Raw genomic sequence first — 12,066 nt, forward strand, 5'->3', positions numbered from 1 at the left:
GAAACCTGGGGGTGAAGGAGGCAGGCGGTAACCCAGAGGCAGGAGCAGGAGCAGGAGCAGGAGCAGGAGCAGGAGCAGGAGCAGGAGCAGGAGCAGGAGCAGGAGCAGGAGCAGGAGCAGGAGCAGGAGCGTTATTTTCACTGTCAGCAGAGCAGGTCAGATGCTGGGGGTTGGAATGGTCCAATGCTCCAATAAGAGGACTGATTGGTAAAGATTCTGGGGAGGGGTGGTCTGATTGGTCATCAAGACCCTAGGGAGTATCAAAGGTAGGAAATTATGCATGGCAGGCACTGCATTACAAATAACATCTTGAGGTTGCATAAGGATGATCATTTAATTAAACTATCGATAAATGTCAATGCCATCGTACAAAAATAAAGACACAAAGAACAACAGCCTCAAGAGTCATCAGTTAATAAACTTCAAGATCCTGAAGTTCACACTGATGTGTAATGTGTGACACGGTGGACCTACGCTTCACAAAAGGCCCTTGTTTTTATGTTCAACAACGGGGAAGTCGGTCATTGTACACATTTAGTATTCTCCTAATAATCCTGCATGTGGCGTCTTGTCATGTTTCCCTGCACAACAGTCAACCAGGGCACGTTCCCTTGACAACCAGGTAAACAAACTACTCACACAGCACATATCTAGAGATAATAACAAAGATAAGACTTCGAGTGAAAAGTTTATGTGAATGAAATGGTATTACAACAAAGACAAAGGCAATACATAGGCAAAAGCATAAAGCTACTGTATAAAGGTACTGTATAACTTCAAATAAAAATAGGCAGGTAAACATGATTATGTGACTATGGTACAACCGAGACGAGGTAAAACAAAGGTGGCAGATGTGTTCACATTTGGTCCACTGGTCAAAATATCGTCAATTCAAAAGAGAAAAGGCACACAGGATAAGGTAATTTGGAAAAGTAAAAGTATAAATAACCCATCACGGATGTACCGTATACCCCACTTATGTATATAAACTATGATGTATCCCTGTTCCCTTCATTCACAAGTGCAAATCAATAATCTCTAAATCGTCTTCATTGGATAATTTAATCACATTGTCGAGGGGAAATAGACTTTGAGTATGCGTCATTGACTGAGCTGGGATTATGTTTGCATGGTTAGAATATGCCAGACTGAGATGACATAGATCACACTGAGATCACATACTTGATTCAGTGATTCACACTGAGCTAGTATGGCAGCCATTATTTCATGTGGAGATCACTCAGAGGCCCTTATTGTAGGTCACAGTCTTACAATGTGTCGCCATGGCAATCTCTGGCTCTAGTTGAGTCACATCGATCTGTGGGAATTAAAGAAAAGGGAAAACATGTAAATTGTACAGGCAACCATATTTGGCATGTTCTGTAAGGTACACAGTATGCTGTATACACAGGTAAATGGTCATGTGAGTGTGTTGTAATGTGTTACTTAAAGATCTACATCATTTTAGTTTGTAAATGTTCATTAAATGCTTGTAATGTTTTGAACAGTTAACGATCACCTGCACTTTCAACTGTGCAAAAAGACCCAATTTGGCAGATAAAAGTCCAATTTTGAGCTACAACTCCTAATATTTTAAGGAGAGACAGATGGCTGTGATTTTGAGGCAGAATTTTAATCAGACATCCTGGTAAGTGTGAAACGAAGGAGTGGGACAAATTGGCTAGGTGGGGGATACAGGAGAGTGGGGGCCTCAATGTTGCTTTTTGGGGGGTTTTCGTCTGGTACCCTTGTGAAAGTGCAAAAGAGACCAGAGAGGGAAAATCGAAACAGGCATACAACAGGAGGCTGCCTTTCACAGGACTGTTGGTGGCACATATGTCTGAAGTTTTATGCCATATGGCTGTCTGTGCTATTTACAGTGGTAATTAAATCCTAAACATCTTTAAAGCCTATGTTGGCTGGCTCTGTTTAGTCAGTCAATTGGCAGGGGAGAGACAAAGAGAGAGATGGAGAGAAAAGTGAAATCATGGCCATTTACTGTCTGGTAGACATTGGGTGAGGCCATAGACTAAAGTTAGATGTCAGCCAGCCAGCCAGCTTGGACTGACTGATTGACTGACTGACTGACTGCCTGATATAATCACAGTGGAAATTCTTGGCAACTGTTAGAAAAAAACAATTAAAACTGAATAGTTTGAGTCACAGAGAGCTCTGTTTCATTACGAGAGAATCATGGTATGGGGTTGTGAGGCTGTAGTTACTCATCAGCATTGGATAGGCTAATCGTCAGTCAAAATGACCCAATGAGGTCCACTGGGAGATACAGAGCTTAGAAAAAGCAGTGTTCCAGAGAGACGGATGTGGTAAGAAGAGGGTTAGCGAGGGCCAGGACCTGGGACATCTGGGGGAAGAGGCTGATGGCCAGGGGCAGGGCCAGGCTGAAGGCGGCCAGACACACCAGACTGTGGATAGGCAGGACCAATCTCCTGTGCCTGTGGAGAAGAGGGAGCCTGGCGGACACGGAGAAGAGGAGGAATTACCACAGATTAAGAAATATGACGTGGAAAAAGTTGAATGATTTCTAACTAACCCAAATTTAAAATCACCAATAACAGCATACAAATACGTGCCAGGACAAAACAGGGTGGACCCTCACAGAAATTTTTGGGAAAGTGGAAAAATGTCTGAGTTAATTAGAAAAATTGTTCTTCAAACACCTATTTTAAATAAACATTTAACTAAATATATGTGCCCTAGACACACACACTGTCAGTCTCTCCTTTGGGTATTTAATTGCAGTTCTTAGTTCTGCAGTCCTCTTCCTGACCTTCGTACGCTAATCCCCTCTTCGATGTGTGGGACAGCGCACTCAGCAGGAGCCCCAGATAGGCCTGCTCTGTCTCTCCTCCTCTACCGACGCCTCTCCCTAACGAGGAGAGCTGCTGCTTAATGAGGGAGCTCATTAACACATACGACTACCATGCTTTAATTAGGCTACACATATTTAAGAGGGAATCGAAATAAGAGAAGAAAAAAAAGTAAATGGGAAAAAGTTGTGAGGTATGTGAGCAAAAGAGAGAGAGAGAGAGAGAGAGAGAGAGAGAGAGAGAGAGAGGGAGAGGGAGAGAGAGAGAGAGAGAGAGAGAGGGGGGAAGGAAGGAAAGAGTGAGGGAGTGTGTGAGTGTGACAACCTTTAGAAAATGAAAACCAAGAGGAAGCCAGTCTCGATTATTTCAAACTTGGTTGTTAATGTACGTCTGATTATTATCTGTTGATTAGTTTTAATGTGTGCACAGGCAATATTTTAAATGATCTAATAAATACATTCATGAATTCATTTACTCACTTCATTTAACTTTACAACAGTTTTCTATGCAACTGATAGAAAACGAGAGAATGATCTGGTTGATGAAGGCAGTCTAACATTCTAACATTTGCAGTCCTCTCTACCCCACCCCCTCCTGAGACGGCAGCACAGGGGACAGTGGCTGCTGTCATTACCACTGCTCTGCTCTCAGCACCTTAATCCATCACTGGGGGGCCGCCCTGAACCCCCTCTCAGCCCCCTTGTTCTTGCTCCATTGAGAGCCACTGAAGGCAAGCTGACATGGAGGATAGCTGAGCACCATTCACCTGCAACAGCGGTCACCCCCGTAAACCCACCCCAGTCTCTCCCTTTTCACTCTCTCCCTCGTTCCTCTCGCTCACTCATTCACTCCCAGGAATCCCAAACACACCTGGGCAGACTGCCCCGCTGTCTAAGCGCGTTCGCTGAGGGAGGCTGGGACAGGGAGCTGTCAGGACACACAAAGGCGAGTGCATTCCTCTGCACCATGCATGTACTGTCTGTATGTCTGTCACAGGACGTCCCTATAAACACCTCACATCATTAAGCGATCATTACAGTCATATCAAACTGAGGAGAATCTCGGCAGTCAAAACGGTTCAGTTACGGCCTTATCAAACAATGGGGACACTGAAGGGCAGGGAGTCTCTCTCTCTGCAACAAAAACAGCTCAGTCCGATCCCATAGACGTGTAGGTGGTTCAAACGTAAAGTAAGCCGTGTGAGAGTATGGTATAAACCATCTGGCTACTTCACTATTGGTTTGTTTCTCTTTCTCTTAGCCAAAATACCAGGCCAAGAAAGCTCTGGTGAAAGATACAAGTATGTACATGTAACAGAATCAGATAACATGAAGGACAGGGAAGGAGGTTGACAGTGCAGTGGCTTACCTCTCCAGCATGGCCATTATCATAGGAGGAAGGACCAGGATGGGCATGGGTAGGACCACTCTGGTCAGGGCTGTCTCTAAAAGGGCCTGTGGTATACAATAATGCAACAACAATCAGACTTCATGTACAAATCTCTTTAAAAGCCAAACAAACATTCACACTACATTGTTGGCTTTAGGAACGAAACACTTTATGTCACTGCATTCAAAATGTGTGTTACGTTTGCCCACACAAAGACAGAAATAAAACAGTGCATGTCAAGGCATTGCATCAGGTAATAGGCTGAGCGTTCCCCACTTACATGCCTGGCAGCTACTTTAGACGTGCCCACCACGTTCCCATTGTCATCCAGCACGTTGATGCCCTCTGCCAACTCTGTGTGCCTCATGAGGACCACATTACAGATGTTGGCACTGGCTATGGAGGAGAGATGGAGGGGATGAGCAGGAGAAGAGGGAACCACTCTTCTGAGTGGGACTATGCCAATGACATGAACTAATGCGAAAAGACAAATCAAGCGCAACTGTTACAGGCAATCTATATCTATAGCGGTGAACAAAAAGGGCTGTGGCACCCAGGGAAACATCAGCAGTGTTGTTGTCGCCATGTGCAGTCATATAGTCACGGGGGCTAGCATGAACACAAATGTTAATATAGATGGACCTGTCTCCTTGACTCTAATAAAAAATAAGGAAAACTCATTTTAGAGAGTTTAGTGTTCCTGCCCAAAGCCTTTTCAATTTAAGACAACAGCATCCTGAGTTATCTTTACTGAGGGCTGGAGGACCGGGGGGTCGGAGTGGGAGTAGAATTAAATTGACTGAGTAAATAGCTATTTTACCTACAAGGGATTTTTTTTTTTATACAGACCAATTAATAGTGGGTGAGATAGGGGGGCTGGAATAGTACGGCATAAAAGACAGGAAATGCACGAAAGGACGACCTTGAAAGACTCCAATCAAACCTAAAGAATGCAGTTAAGGCACAGCAATAGCGGGATTTAACTTATTTTTAATATGTTAATATAATTGCATTAATATATATATTGTGATTGTAATAATGTATATAATATTTTCCTCATAATTATTCAAAAATACCAAAATCGAATGAGACACATTTGAGAAGACAAAGACCAAATGATCCCTTCATAATTCTGGAGGTGTGAATCTCTGCCCCAAGAAGCCCTTAACAATCTAATTGAATGACAGTCTGGTGCTTGATTAGGTTATTACAATTAAATCTACCCTTAAGTAACCAGTCAAACAAAATCAAGGCCAAATTTCAAACGGCACTTTGGTTCTGCTTGGTTCAATTAGCCATTTTAATTACCTTTTATATGGGAATAGTGAAAACAACAACAACAATGAACAAACAGAAATCAGGTAAATGGAGCCTTGACATAGAGACCACTTTAGGGGTAATTATCCAATTTGTTTGCGGCAGCAGAGTTCTAACGAGGAGCCAATTACCAGGCAAAGGCAGGTCTGCAGGAACCTGTTGATTTAATTAGGGGGGCCGCTGGGGCCAGAGAGGGGGGCAGGCAAACAATTTAATTACAACCAAGCAGCCCTGGGCATCGTGGGAGAGACTATTTCTGTCCCCTGGGTGAGAGTGTGTGTTTTTTTTGAGAGGGGGGGTGGCATGAAAGGAGCTTTGTGGATACACAACAGTCTGATGTAAAAAGCTTCTAACACATCTTTTCCCCTTAGAGAGCATTGCAAAACTGAAGAACAAAATTGAACAGATAGCCAGATGTAAACACCTTGCTCTGTCAGTGCTTGAAGTGTGTTCCATTTTTCAAACAGTATGTTATAATAATCATATACCTTTGTTGACATTTTTAGTGGAGTCTGCCATGGACAGAACATCAGAACTCCTGCTGTACATACCCACGGCGGGGAAGGGTATAAACCTCTGCACCAGAAGACGGGTGGCAGGGCTGAACCTGTTGGCTCTCTTGATTAGCAAGTTCAGTCCTACCTGCAAAACAAACCCACAATGAATGCTAACAATAATGAGATGATGTAAGAAAAAACATCTTGATTAAAAACAAGACAAACACTATTATATGTCAAGCTGTCTAACAGCATTCAAACTGTTAATAATAGCATGCAAAACACATCACAATGGATTCAATTGCTTAAAGAATTCAGCAGCAATGTTTGTTGTTATGACAACCAAAGCTGTAGGTGCCACCTCCTACTTCGCAACAGCAGATATCTCATCCATGATTGCAAATTCACAATGAAAACATGCTGATTCCCACAACACAAATATGTTATGTCTGACACTGTAATGGAGAAATAATAGTCTTAAGAATGTAACTGCCAGTTTTTTTGCATTTTGTTTCTTTGAGAGAAAAAACAGTGGCTTTATGATAAATCAGCTGGACTAACATGAGCTTGGTACTGTACTTCATCATGTCTTTTAATCCAACTTTAACTTCTAATATTGAGTGCTCTAGACCTGCGGCCCCTCTGGTAAAACCCTCTGGTAAAACCAACTGACTCACAAGATGCACACCACACCACACCCTTCCTGTCGTTACCTCTCCCCAGGCAGGGGGTAGTCAGAGAGGCTGTGGATTAATTGGTGAGGTCCCCCTCTCCCCTCCCCCCCTGCCCTGTCGTTCCTCCCCTTAGACACGGTGTAATTTGCCCTGGCGGTTGCCGTTGTCATGCCTCGGGGCATCAGCCGGAAGCCCAGCGGGACGGCTAATTGGCTCGGTTTGAACCCTGTGTCCATATGAGGAGGAGTGGCAGGCAGGCAGGATGACTATTTTCACCTTTGACATCAGTATGTAGTTTGCCACTACAACCAAAAAGGCTTTGAGAGGCTATTTTCATATTGGATCAATAACTGAGCTCAACTGTTTAACCAGTTTAACCGAACAAGTTTAACCCTCCTATCACAACAAAATCTATCTAATCTATTCAGAAAGGTACCATTCAAGTAGGGCATCATGAGATCAAGCTTACTGCAATGGAGACTGCGCTGGTCACTGCCCCTAGGTATCCTTGGGAAAATTTGGAAGCAGGAGTGGGCTAAAATGACAAGACAAAATCTTATGCTTACAATATGAAAACACATGCATTTTTTTGCAGTGAAAATGTTTAAAAGTCAAGATATTTACACCAAACTACATCGACTTAAGGATCTAACTGTTGGAGAACTGATTAAACTGTACCTTGGTGGCATTGCGGTTGCAGTAATTGACGCAGGCGTTATGACTCTGGTTTAGCCACTGAAAAGAGTAGGACAGAGAGAGGAGAGAAGGCAGAGAGGTAACGGTAACAAAGGGTTGTTAATAAATGGTTAATAAATGTTAATAAATGGTGGCTGATCACCTAGTCATCACAATATACAGTACTAGAAGAGAATGGTGAAAAGACCTGACACCAAGCTTCACAAACATGTAGTACAGCAACTTATCACTACTACAGGTGGAGGCTACAGTAGGTAGAATGACCATTCAATGCACACACAGATTAGAGATTATGATCCAGTATGACAAATACCATAGATAACAGTTAACACTAATGTGGGGTTGTTAATTAAGGCTTTACCTGCCAGAAGATGGTAGTTGCCAAGGTCTGGTTGGGGAGGAGGAGGCCTACTACCTAAACACAAAAATATTATTATGGCAAATTGATTGTCCTCAAAGGAGACATCATCTTCATTGATGTGTCTTTATGACAGACTTACCACTGGTGTGCCAAATGGGATATAACCTACAAAGTAAAAGAAAAGAACAAAATACTGTAAGCCCTGAGGTAACCTCTGAAATACATAGCTTGGCCCTAAATAATTTCTACGATAGTCTGTTTTGCAATCAATTGTGTTTATTTCGCTATGGACAAAGGTCTTGAACAGACACTTATAACATGGTCTTACAATAACACTAATGGAACATTATGCCGTTTCTGTGGTGCAGTAAACTGCTCTTCCAGCCATGGGACCACCTCCATTTCTGTTCTCTGAGACACCTGTGAGGATTCTCACACATGGAGCCCTGCTGCTGTTACTCCTCTCCCTCGCCGTGACAGTCCGATGTGGCCTTTAAACATAAAGGTGTTTTGACGCTTTAACCAAAATACTCTTCTTTCTTACTAGGCCCAACAGCACCTTGGCATCGCTGTGGGAGATGAGTCTTAATCAGCGCCCAGCTGTGTGTGACCTTTTCCAGCCCCAAGACAACCCGAAGAGTCCTGTTGAGCAGTGACAGTCCCCAGGCTAACACCTCCATATTGGACTACATAACAAACCCCTCTACCTCCACCCCCAACTCCTCTCTCCAGTCTTCCTCATGGAGACCCTGTACCTGACATCCGAAAGGGCATGGGGATCTTCTCCTCCGTGTCAGGGTGGATGATGGCCTATGATTGGAACGGTAATGAACGCAGAGCATCAGTGCAAAGAACACAGACACACAGGTGACAATGGGATAGAGAGGGGTAGAGAGAAAGGGCTTCACACCACCAGATTGGTGGCACCGTCCATGTTAGTGAGATTCCCTCAGCAACATGATACGAGTGTGTGATATGAGTGCTGCATAAACAGCCAAGTGTTTGGTTGAGTTGCAAAGCAAGGTGTCATACGATACAGAGAGACCAACACAGATAATAGCGATAATGATCTCAGAGTAGTGCGTGCGTGTGTGTGCGTGTGTGTGTGTGTGTGTGTGTGTGTGTGTGTCTGTGTGTCTGTGTGTGAGAGAGGGAGAGGGAGAGAGAGAGAGAGAAAACAATCTTACCTGCTTTATTTTCTGAGCTTGCCAAAGCTGTAGAGACAGACATGCAATTGATAGTGATGAGTCACAGTTATAACAGAAAGACCCTCAATGTCTCTCTTTTTTGATACCATTATAAGTTGAGTAATTTTACTCATGCATTCACTCCTTAAAATGAAACATCAGGAAATTGCATTGGCCTGTTTCTTCATGACTAAAAAAAGTTGGGAAACATTTGGTGGTCTGCTGTTAGACAGATCTCCATAGTGATAAAACAATATTGCAGCCACCACCCTTTGTTGCCTGCTCCTCCTCTCCAGTCTCTCCTCAGATTCATCTAACCTTTGACTCGCCAGACACCTGGTTTCCACTGCTACCCTCTCCCTGTCTTTGACCAATCAACACACCCTGAACACATCACAGTGTCCTCTTTCAAAAACAACACACAGCGTTAACTACCTTTACAGAAGGGTGCAAGGGACAGGGAAAGGAAAACAGTCTGACCACTTAGTGACTCTGATCATGTTCTTAGAAGCACCTTAGTAGGTGTGTTACAGATGCATTTTGGTGATTAATGTGTGTTTGTGGAATTGTCCACAAATGAGAATGTATTTGTGAATTTGTATGAATCTGTATGTATGTCCTTACCTGACCATCAGTCACATCTGGAGGGAGGGTTCCATGTTTGAAATGATCCAATAGATCTACACACTCCTGGAGACGCTTCTGAGATCAGTCAAAAATAAATCAAGATCAATGTCAGCCATCAAAGCAACGTCCAAATAAAAGAGTTTGCATTCCCCCCCCCCCCCACATCAGGCTTATACCTACAGTATAGCTTATATTTTAAGTAGTCTGAAAAATCCTGACTTGAGATTGATTGAGTGAATATCACTAATTAATCTTCCATTGGTATCAATACATTTACGATAAAAGTTCTAGTTATGTGCTCCCATCTCAAGTCCGGCCTCACTTACTAAAGACATGGAGGCCCTGCTGTGTGATGACATCTTTTCTATGCTAAGCACAGCCATCAGGCACGAAAGAATAGGGTTTACTTTATTCTAATTAGCTTGCCATCTGTATAGCTGTGTGTGTGTGTGTGTGTGTGTGTGTGTGTGTGTGTGTGTGTGTGTGTGTGTGTGTAGACCCTACCCCACTCCCATCATTAGGGCAAGTTGAGGCTGTGTCAGGCCCGGCGGGGTGCAGAGGGCGGTGGGGGCTGACACACACTCTCCAGTCACAGCTGCCCCACATGTCCACACCTCATCATGTCCCAAGAGCAACCCTGCTATTAATGTCACCAATGAGCCCGCTAACGGCTTCATTACCTTGGGCACCAGTGCCCCGATGACTTCAGTCCCTGAACAAACTTACCACAACAGGGCCTTGAGAGAGCTACAACCCAAAAGAACTACCAAAAAATCACAACAATAACCACAACAACACCCAATAGAGGTGGAATATTTCCCATCCTGGATGGAAGTGGTAATACTGTTGTTGAGTCATAAGGATCTACACAGGTTTATCGCTGTAATGAGAAAAGCTCATCATGGTGAAATAAGACTTTACCTCTGAAACAAAGAGGGTGCTGGGGTCAATCACATCCAGGAAGTGTCTGAACCTGCCGTAGAAGGTATTCTGGAAGAGAGAGAGAAAGAGAGAGAGAGAGAGAGAGAGAGAGAGAGAGAGAGAGAGAGAGAGAGAGAGAGAGAATCCATAGTTATTCACTGAATCAACCATCGGCCAGTATAATAGTATATAGAACACTCGAGAAATACACTTAATCATCCCTCCCTTACACAATGACACAAGTCTTTACTGTCCAACATTCCACATAAATTAACTGAAGGAATCAGAAGGGCATCGAACATTCTGCATCCTGCAGCTCATCCAGACGTTCAAGGCAGCTGCTGCTGAGTAAATTGTAGTATTAGAGTGCGCCAGTTGTTTCATTGCGCCAGGTGGAAACCTCCTCATTAATACCTTTTACAAACGGTTTCTCCTTCATCTATTAGAGGATTGAATCGTCTCGCATCAAAAGCAATTAATTATAAAAGGATATGTAAGCAATGTTTTACTTTTATTTCACAATGAGCATAAGGGATGGATTTTGATTGCTACAGCATCACATCAGGCATTTCTGGAGCCTATCCATCACCTAATTACAGAAGACGTGAATCTGGCAACTACCAAAACTTCACCTGTAACTGAACATATGGATCACAGCACCTGGTGCAAATGAGATTCTTTCTTCTTTGACCAATAGAGGTCCCTGTTAGAACAGCGCTCGCTCGCTCGCTCTCTCTCGCTCTCTCTCTCTCTCTCTTTCTCTCTCTCTCTCTCTCTTTCTCTCTCTCTCTTTCTCTCTCTCTCTCTGTCTCTCTCTCTCTCACACACACACACACACACGCCCTCCTTTATTTTCCCTATAATGTGATATGCATACTTCACGGACGCCATGTAAAAGCACACATCCAAATAAACTGAATTACCTGATCAAAACGAGATTTGCCATGTTGGAATGTCGGATACTCTGCAGATTCTGACATTCTAAAATGTGCAAACGTGCACACGTACGGCGTTGTTGTTTACAATACTAAGGAACTTTGGAACTACAGTTCACAATGGTCTGAAAAAAGTATGATCATGAGTCGATGAGCTATGTGTTAGAGGTAATGTAGTTCTTCTCGCGGCCGTTTAGAATCAAACTGCGATATAGCGAATAGAAAATAATGACTACATTTCCCACAAACCATTTTGTTTTCATTATACATTACTCACCCAAATCCGAGTAAAAACGAGACGAGCTTGTCAAATGTCTGTCAAAAAAGTGTCATGCAACACTTAAATATGTATTTCAGCGATCTGCATTCAGTCAACAGAATCCCTCTCAGTTCCGCCTGGAAACTGGACACTGATTTCTTCTGAAATCTGATTGTTGGATAGTTTATGGGTTTATGGAGAATAACATAGCCCTCTAGTGGTTAACACCAAAGAAAATCCTTATTGGAAATATTAGCCTAAAATAAAAAGGTAAAAGACCGTATAATAAATACCAGTACAAGTAAATGCCTAGTTCCGAATTAATACATTAGTAGGCTATTCCATATAGTGACATGGACACATCTATGACCGTGT

General features: G+C 43.1%; 1 protein-coding gene across 1 annotated transcript; it reads right to left on the bottom strand.

Annotated features, from left to right (window-relative positions):
* Positions 1-404: 404 nt before the first annotated feature.
* On the bottom strand, positions 405-11,552 carry sfxn5a (sideroflexin 5a). Its single transcript, XM_083682923.1, has 14 exons — positions 11,421-11,552; positions 10,498-10,566; positions 9,574-9,651; positions 8,950-8,976; positions 8,518-8,572; positions 7,902-7,927; positions 7,763-7,816; positions 7,384-7,440; positions 7,175-7,240; positions 6,086-6,176; positions 4,498-4,613; positions 4,197-4,282; positions 2,354-2,471; positions 405-1,318 (listed from the first exon to the last, which is right to left on the bottom strand). The coding sequence occupies exons 1-14, from the start codon at positions 11,475-11,477 to the stop codon at positions 1,241-1,243; spliced, it is 978 nt and encodes a 325-aa protein (XP_083539049.1). The 5' UTR covers positions 11,478-11,552; the 3' UTR covers positions 405-1,240.
* Positions 11,553-12,066: the final 514 nt, after the last annotated feature.

Source organism: Argentina silus, assembly GCF_951799395.1.
Source record: "Argentina silus genome assembly, chromosome: 13".
In the NCBI taxonomy this organism is placed as follows: Eukaryota; Metazoa; Chordata; class Actinopteri; order Argentiniformes; family Argentinidae; genus Argentina; species Argentina silus.

Excerpts from the sequence above, each read along its gene's own strand:
- sfxn5a (XM_083682923.1), bottom strand. The coding sequence starts at position 11,477 with ATGTCAGAATCTGCAGAGTATCCGACATTCCAACATGGCAAATCTCGT. Across the intron at positions 6,177-7,174 it reads CCAGCGCAGTCTCCATTGCA|GTAGGACTGAACTTGCTAAT; the intron begins GTAAGCTTGATC and ends TTTGTTTTGCAG. Across the intron at positions 1,319-2,353 it reads TCTTCCCCCAGATGTCCCAG|ATCGATGTGACTCAACTAGA; the intron begins GTCCTGGCCCTC and ends TAATTCCCACAG.